This window comes from Wasmannia auropunctata, unplaced genomic scaffold (assembly GCF_000956235.1).
Source record: "Wasmannia auropunctata unplaced genomic scaffold, wasmannia.A_1.0 LD335247.1, whole genome shotgun sequence".
NCBI lineage: Eukaryota > Metazoa > Arthropoda > Insecta > Hymenoptera > Formicidae > Wasmannia > Wasmannia auropunctata.
In genome coordinates this window covers 5,757-14,851 of record NW_012027643.1, presented here as the reverse complement: position 1 = coordinate 14,851, position 9,095 = coordinate 5,757, and the positions used below count along the sequence as shown (strand labels likewise).

Sequence of the window (9,095 nt, the reverse complement as noted above, 5' to 3'; positions counted from 1 at the left end):
CTTTACTGCTGTCGATTCTTTTCAGCGACCAGTAATGAAAGATAGAGATCACGGCCCGGACGCAACCGCCGCCCGACGCCGAAGAAAACCGTGAGAAAAGCACATTGCGTTGAAGCGATGGACTCACACGGTTGCGGAGAACCCGGTTGCCGACGGCGAAACGTACGAGAGCAAGGCGGGCAAGCACCCGGCCGCAGGATAGCTGAGAAGGTCGCGGCCTGAGGCCCGGAAAAGTTGGGCCAAATTTGAAGCTCGCGCCGCCGATTGCGGGCGATCCAATCACGTGCGACGCCTTGATTTGCGGGGGTCGCGCTCGTAGGGAAAGGGTCAATCGGCGCGTTATCAGCCGATCCCGTGACACCTCGCGGCCTGCGGGCTGCCGGAAGGACCGTCGAGCGACACTTGAGCTATGGTCAAACTGTGGTACTTAGATCCATACGGATCTGACAACCAAGGGCTACAAGAAGAAGAAGAGCTGTGGTCGTTACCGAAGAAAGACGCAGGATCCCGTTTAGCTGCCGTTTTTGGTGAGACGAACGTCGCCGAATTATATTATTCAGCCGCCGGTTTCGTGTCGGGCGGATCGCGCTACGAAAGTTCCGTCGTCCATGTGTAATTGTATGTCCGCGAGTAGAGTCAGTGTACCGCGCCATCCGTCCAGCATAAATTACGCGAAGTGAAGTAGTTGCGCTCGCCTTGCCACAGCCGGGTCATTTGTGCGTAATTTAAGTGTTATTTCGTGTTGTTTTTATTGCGTTGAGAATCTGTACAATTCATTGCGTTATAGCGTGCCGAGCTTTCGGCAATTTCGAGAATATTGCGACTCCACGTGGCGTGTGATCGGCCATTATACGCCGTGCGTGGCGTACTTCTCGCGTGCCGTGACATTGTATTCCGCAAATTGATGAAAAGCTCGTACATCGGTCAGTCAAGAGAGCTAACGAGAATACTCGGTTGCTACTACGTCATCGCGGTCCGACGAAACGCTTGTATACTACGGTACACGCAATTATATTTGTTATTTGTTACTAAATTCTTGTGTTTTTGATAGCGCCTTTGCTCTCCGCATTCCTTTGCGCTTCTACGAACCGCCCCTCTGCAAATTTCGAGGCTGAGTTACCGCGGTCATCCGAATCATCCACCAATCGCGGCAGTTAAAGATTCGAGTGTTACTTAGTTTTCTCGTGTCGTTTTCTAGCGGATATTTCACGTATGTCAGTGATTGTCACTTCAGTCATTTCGAAGGGTGGCACGTCCGCTCGTGCCTGGCGCCTAACTTTGCGTTTTCAGTTACCATGTAATTATGAATTATTAGAATCGCGACTATTTTTCGCCCTGACTGTAGCGACGGATCAGCGACGAGTCTTGCTTTCTACTTGTAAAAGCGGTTGCAATATATATTATGATACCGATAATCATCGGTAGCGTCTATAGACAGGGCTGGACATATTTCAAATACTTAGTATTTGAAATACAGTATTTGAAATACAATTTGTATTTTGTATTTCAAATCAAAAGATTAAAAGTATTTTATATTTTGTAATTCAAATACTAAGAATCCTAGTATTTTGTATTTTGTATTTTAAATACTTTAATGGTGTATTTTGCCCAGCCCTGTCTATAGAATCCCAGCACAGAAGCGGATATCCACTGAATATGCAATGGACATCTTTGTGCTGTCTGCAAATAGACGATTTAATTCTTTCTCGCTGATTTAGATTTTCTTAGGATGTCTTAAAGGATTAATAAAAATCCTCCTTGGTTGATAAAAAAAATATATCAAATACTTTTTTCCTCTCTACAAAGTCAATTAGTGTCATTAAAATCTGATAGGGGCACCTGAAAGCCTTTCCTATTTAATTCATTTTAATCTAACTATAAAAATCAAACCTATTATAAAATAAATCAATTTGACTATTAAATTTATTATTTTAATATTAAGTTTTTTTTTTTAATATTAAAAGTAAGCTATTGTGTGAAATATTTGTTATCGATCTTTTGTATTGGATTTTGACGGGATGTTCTCGTTAACACACGATGTAATTAACGTGCCACTCACAGTGGCCGATGCTCAGAATTTTTTTGTTGGTTCAATCAGGAAATTTTATATTAAGTTAGCTAATTAGGGCTATCAGATTCTGCATAATTTTAACAGTCACATGAAATTTAGTTTGTATAAGCATAAGGCGATGCTGGAAGGTGGAAAAATTGGCATGAGGTCGATAGAGCAGACTCTTCAGTGTCAATGGTATCTCTAAATGAATTTCTTACAATATAATCTTTTGTCTCACTCAAACATGTGCAATGTCCTTATCTAACTTATTGGAGTGCCACTTGTTGCAAACTCCGGTATTTACTGCTAGACGCAATTTTTGCTATCTTTACTTTAGCTAAGTGTACGAATTATCATAAATTTCAATCCTAAGGATTTCTTTTTTTCTAGGCTTTCAATCGTAACTCAGAATGTCTTGTATTATTCGTTTCTGTAATCCAAAGGGGGCGAGCTACTTATTTTGTACATACATATAAGCTACAGAACTTCTACATTAATGGAATGTTTACGTCAAGTGACAACTGACAGCTGTACAATCCGAAAAAAAGTAATTTTTTAATTTTTTATTGTTTTTACTACAAATTCGTAGCTCGCCCCCTTACATTTTACGTCTGTTTCAATCCTGTAAAAGCGATTTCAAATCCGTTCAGTCGTTTTGAAGTTATCCTTTCAACTGCAATTGTCGGTAATTCCCGATCTTTCAGCATTCTCTTAAGTGATTTTAAATTACTAAATACAAGAAAAACAAATATAATGTCAAAATTAACAAATTCAAATGGTGTATTTAATTTTTAGAACAATCCAGATATTTTCTCAGTTTTAATGTCCGTCATATTGAATCCACTATTTTGTTAATTTTGATATTCAATTTTGCATTTATGTGTATTTAGTGTGTAATTAATTTATATGTAATTTTAAATAAAGTTAAATTTAAATTTAAATAAATGAAATAAAAGCTATTTAATAAATTGTGAATGATCTAATTCATAGTTTTTCCCACAATAGACCCCATATTTAACCAAAAACTATCTTATTAACCTTTTAACGGCGCGATATATCGACCACCTAGGAGACACATAATTTTGGATGTTTTTTCAGGGAAAATTTTATGCGTTGAATATGGGAAAAATAGTGTAAAAATTCCTGGAAGCATCCTTGACCTTGAAAATCGCTATTTCTTTTATTAAAAAAAATTTTAACCTTGAAATGGCGATTTTCAAGGTCAAGAATGCCACCAGGATTTTTTTCACTATTTTTCCCGTATTCAGCGCATCAAATTACGTAGGAAAATACTCTCAAACCTTCAAGCTAAAATTTTACATTGGATTGGCCCTTTACGAGCGGGGCTGGTCGATATTTCGATCAGCAGTCAGGAGATTCCATATGAGAAATTCATTGAATTTATTTATAAATTTCACGTCTAAAAAGAAGTCGATTTTAACTCATTTTTCCCCGCCCTTAAAAGGTTAATCATAGCCGACAAAAAATTTCTTTTGAAGATTGAAAATCTTACAACATATTTAAGTTTGATTGCAAAAATTTCTTTATCACGTTATATGTCAAAGTTATAACATGACAAAATACAAATAAAAATAGCTCTTTTTGCAACTTTAAGTGCAAATTTTTTAAAATGGACGCGATGGAGTAATTAACAATCGAATATTATAACCGGATCCAACGTCTAAAAAACTACTAGAAATGACTAGTCTCATTCTCGTATTCGAAAAAAGTTATTTTTTTTGTTATTTGTTATTTGTCTTAGAACACAGTCCTGAACTCGTACCAGATCCACACAAAGGAATCGGATGCCATATTAAGAAAGTTGAAGACAATTTTAAATTAAAGCTAAAGTAATACTACGAATTAAATTGACAAACAATTTATTAATATTAATGCTAATGCATCTTTAAAAAAATACAGTAAAAAATTTATTGCGAAAAATATCACCCTGAGTCAAGGTTTAAACTTGATCGAACCTTAATTTCTACATTCATGACGTTTTTACCACTGAGGCATTTATCGCAATAACCAACAGAATTTAAGAGAATTTTTTTAGATAAAATAAATAAATAATAATAAATAAAAATTGACCGATATGTAAATATATGTATAACTAACAGTAAGTAGAAAATAAATCTATTCGGTCAAAGTAGATAAAAATATAAGTTTTCGAATCTTAATAACTTTTTATTGAGTATTAGGTGATGAGTGAGAAAGTCCAAGTATGAAAAATAAAATTGGCGTGCTTTTCAAGAGAATACCATAGCCGTAATGAAGCCTTCCATTGTGCAGAATTGGGAGTCGAGTCCAATCAACAGCAGCATGAAGAAGAATAGACACGACCAAACTGGCGCGCCTGGTAGTTGAAGAACAGCTGATGGATAAGCCAAAAAGGCCAACCCTGGTCCGGAAGCGGCCACTTCGGCGACCGGTTTCTGCTGCTCGTGCGCCATGAAACCAACCACCGAGAATATCACGAAGCCTGCGAACATGCTGGTGGATGAGTTGACCGAGCAAACAATCAGAGCATCCTTATAGACGTTGTTAGTGAATTTATTGTAACTGCCGAGAGCCACTAGAGTGCCGAGTCCGAGACCGTACGAGAAAAAGATTTGTGTCACTGCATCGATCCACACCTATGAATTTCATTTTATATAAAAACATTGAAAATGAGAAAAAAAATAAAAATGTGAAAAAAAGAATTTAGAATATTCTTAAAGTGTGCTCAGAATACTCTATCTCAAATATTGTTAAAATACTATTAAAAAATCTTTTTTTATAAAATATATATATATTATCTTCTCTTTGCAACGTATCTATAAAATAAAGTTAAAAAATATTATTAAAAATCTGAGTGAAAACACAATTAATATAATATGGGGATATAAACCTTACAATTAATTATACGTCGCTATATATAAAATACAATAAAATTATTTTGGTAAAATTAATTTAAATTAACTATATTAATATTTATAGAAACGTTTTAGGGACAAGTTTTTTAAGTGCTAGTAAATGAAAAAAAAGATAACTCACCTCGGATTCCCGAAGCTTAGACAAGTTTGGACTAATATAAAATCGAATGCCTTCCATAGCACCGGGCAATGTAATGCCACGTATTAGAAGAACAGTGAGCAACACGTATGGGAAGAGAGATGTGAAATAAACGACTTTTCCGGTCCATTTAACACCTTTCCAGATGCAAAAATAGCACATTATCCACACTAATAACAACGTACCCGCCAATTCCCATCTAATATTGCCCATGGATTCAATACCGTCGCTGATCTGCAACGCTCGACGCCTGCAAAATAGAAACAGTTGCGTAATTGTTAAGATTAAATAATGTAATAATAATATCAAAGTTTCTACTTTAAAAGTATTTACTTGATGTAAGGCCGGATGATAGAAATGCACAATTAAATTACGCGCGTCACGTATTCGAAAATAAATGAAAAAAATTGTATTTAATTATACTGACTCCCAAAACTCCTTCACAGGATCCGTAAGCTCGGTCACTGTCACATTAACATGATTGAGCGTACACATCCTGATGACGCTACCATTTCTCGCCGAGATTTGGTTCCAGCAAAACAACGAACTTCTATCGTAAGGATTTACACAGTTCTTAGTGTTCCAGTCATTGTTGCAGCTTCCCCAAGGCAATTCTGTGAATTGTACAAGACAGTTCGCTCAGTAAAGTCCTTTGCTTTTGTTTTTCATCGTTATGAAGATGTAAGATATCCAATGAATATAATATGAGAGAGAATTTTTCGGTGTAGATAAATTCAAAGTGTGCTCACCACTACGCATTGACATAAAAAAATAAAAAATTGCCCAGGCTAGGATAACGATGTAATAGACATTCATCCAGCAGGACATAACGGCGGCGGCATAACCGATGCCCTTGAAGAGCGGCGCTATTTTGAAGACTCCGAGGCCGCCCACTGTGAGCATCTGTCCAAGAGCCAGCTCCATGAAGAACATGGGTATACCGGCCAGAAACAGCGTCAAAAAGTAGGGAATTAGAAAAGCACCGCCGCCATTTTTATAGCATAGATATGGAAATCGCCAGACATTACCAAGACCGATTGCCAAGCCAACCTTGAAGAAATGATGGATATTAAAATATAATTAGTGTTAATAATAGAGATATCTTTATATTTTTTTAACGAATAACTGTTTTTTTTACATATATTCGATCTCTTTGAGTTTGATCATAGAAATATCTTTAGAAATTCAAAATATTTTGCTTGTAATATTTCATTAATCTGATACTTTTGATCAATAATAATACTTGCTGATATTAATATAACAGATGATATGCTTAAAGAAAATAACCCATACAGCACACACATATTGAATCAATATTTCAGAAACGTTGAATTATAACATTGCGAATGTTAAATCAACGTTTTAAAATATGGATTCAACGTTGAAGAGACATATTGCAGAAACATCTAATGTCCGTTGAAATTGAAATGTTTTTAGAACATTTGTAAGACATTGTAATTCAACATTGTTCATTATTAATTTAATCCACACAAAATAATAATATTTATTAGATATCTATTCGATTTTTATGAAACTAAAATAAAAACCATTATAAAACGTTAAAAAATAATAATTTACGTATGCGGTGTTTCCAAGGGATTAATTCCTTCTAAACTAATATTCAGATCCAACGGTCACCCATCTAAGCTACGACCGCCACCAACGTTGCTTAACTTCTGTGATCGGGAATTGCAGACACTTCGTGATGATCCATGATTACTTAATATTTATATCATGGATATATATTCGTGATAGATCAGATGAATAAAATTATCAAAAAAACGAAAATATATCTTTTTATAAATATTAACATACAATAACATGATCGATAATAAAAAACCAACATCGATTTCTGCGTAAAGATTTAAATATTGTTCGTAAATGAGCCTCGTTAGGAAATCAAGTTAAAATCGTGATAGTTTCTATTTACGTAAATTTGTTCATATTTAACAAAATTAACAAAATTACTTGCTTATACTTCGAACATAGACCATAAAATTTTAGAATATAATTAAAAAATACATGGTTTATTAAAATTTTATTTGTTTAAAAATTTATTCTTTATTTAATAAAAGATATATATATTATTTTTTTCAATGCAATGTTTTTTATTAATTGTTTTAAAAGATAATAATTTGTTCTATATAATTTCAACGTTGCAGCAACATTAACAATTAATATAGAAAATTCAACATAGATTCAACGAAAGCAGCAACATTAACAATCGATATAGAAAATTCAACATAGATTCAACGTTGCAGCAACATTAACAATCAATATAGAAAATTCAACATAGATTCAACGTTGAAAAAACATTCCCAACATTCAATATTGCAATGTCTCAGCAACATTCTTTCAACGTTCTGTGCTGATAGGGTTTGTCGGTTGTTGAGAATGCATTTACCACACTAAGGATAAAATCCAGTTTGGTGCTCCATGTTCCACGATCCGGAAGGGGCCGTTTACTTTTGTTTGTCGTCGGACAAGTCAAATTCAACGTTGTCCTGCCGTTGTCTGTATTTTCTGAATCAGCCATCTCAGGATCTCGTGATGCTTCTGTCATGATTGTGGGCTTTTGTGGTGGGCCCACTCAGTGTTCTTTCGATATTCTCTGCTCGTGTACCCACGGCGTGTTGGCTGATTATCAACAATCAGTGTCGTCTCAAACACAAGGATGAGACATAATACAGTATCTGCAAAATGGATTTCACAAATTTCTTACTCGAAGACATATTGTAAAGCAAATCTGGAATAATTAATATAATAGACACGTGTTGCATAAGAACAATTTGAATAATTTTTCACTTAAAATCTGCGAATGTGTAAACAGAAGTTTCTTTCAAATTTTTTTCTTTTTTATTTTTAAATTGTAGAAAATTAACAAAAAATTGTTACATGTTAAAAAATGTTGAATAATTGTAACACGTAAAATGTTATGTCACTGTTCAGATGCAGTGTTCTTATCCTTTTCTATTTAAAGGGTTTCATTCTCGTTTTTTGTAAGCTATGGATGTTTCTCTGGCTTCTGTTCTGTCACCCGGAAAATCTACGGAAAATGATTAGGATCGAACATTTAAATTGAAGATAAAAAAATGGCTTCTGAGTACCGAAAAAGCCCATTGATAATAATAGGTTGGATAAGTTAGTTTCTTCTTAAGGCGATGCTGGAATATCGACATTTGCAGTTGGAACGATAACTTCGAAAATACTGAACGGAATTAAAATCGCTTTTACAGGATTGAAATAGACATAAAATGTAAGGGGACGAGCTATTTTTTTGTAGTAAAAACGACAAAAAATTAAAAAATTACCTTTTTTGGGGTCGTACAGTTATCGTAACCTATCACCTGAGGTAAACATTTCATTGGTATAAAAGTTCTGTAACTCATATGTACAAAATAAGTAGCTCGCCCCCTTCGGATTACAGGAACAAATAATACAAGACCTTTTGAGCTAAACCAACGCTTTTGATTAAAAGCGTAGAAAAAGATTTATCGTTCCAACTGTAATTTATGATAATTCGCACGTTTAGCTAAGGTAAAGACAGCAAAAATTGTGTCTAGCAGTAAAGTGTCGGATTTTGCAACAAATAGCACTTCAATAAGTTAGATAAGGACATTGCACGTGTTTGAGTAAGATAAAAGATATTATATGAAGTTCATTTAGAGATACTACTGACACCGAGTCTATTCTGTCGACCTCGTGCAAATTTTTTCGACCTTCCGGCATCGCCTTAAATAAATTAAAATTAAAGTTAAAATTAATTTAGTTACGTTAAAAGTTACATAGAAACGAAAAACTAATAAAATTAAGTTATAATTAAGGTAAATGTTTACTTTTACACAGTCAGCCCCAAATGACTTCCGACTGATTTTGATCTTGACCTTGACCCTTAAGAAGTTCAAGGTCACTGACGTTTCCTGTCGCTCATTGTTTATTAAAAAGTTATTAACATAATAAGTTATATGCTAGATCGGAAGAGCACACG

At 34.7% G+C, this 9,095-nt stretch overlaps 1 protein-coding gene across 1 annotated transcript; it reads right to left on the bottom strand.

Moving 5' to 3' along the window:
* Positions 1 to 4,302: 4,302 nt before the first annotated feature.
* Positions 4,303 to 7,796, bottom strand: LOC105457362 (sodium- and chloride-dependent GABA transporter 1-like). The gene is made up of 5 exons (XM_011701977.1): positions 7,512 to 7,796; positions 5,857 to 6,157; positions 5,535 to 5,721; positions 5,090 to 5,357; positions 4,303 to 4,689 (listed from the first exon to the last, which is right to left on the bottom strand). The coding sequence occupies exons 1-5, from the start codon at positions 7,668 to 7,670 to the stop codon at positions 4,303 to 4,305; spliced, it is 1,302 nt and encodes a 433-aa protein (XP_011700279.1). The 5' UTR covers positions 7,671 to 7,796.
* Positions 7,797 to 9,095: the final 1,299 nt, after the last annotated feature.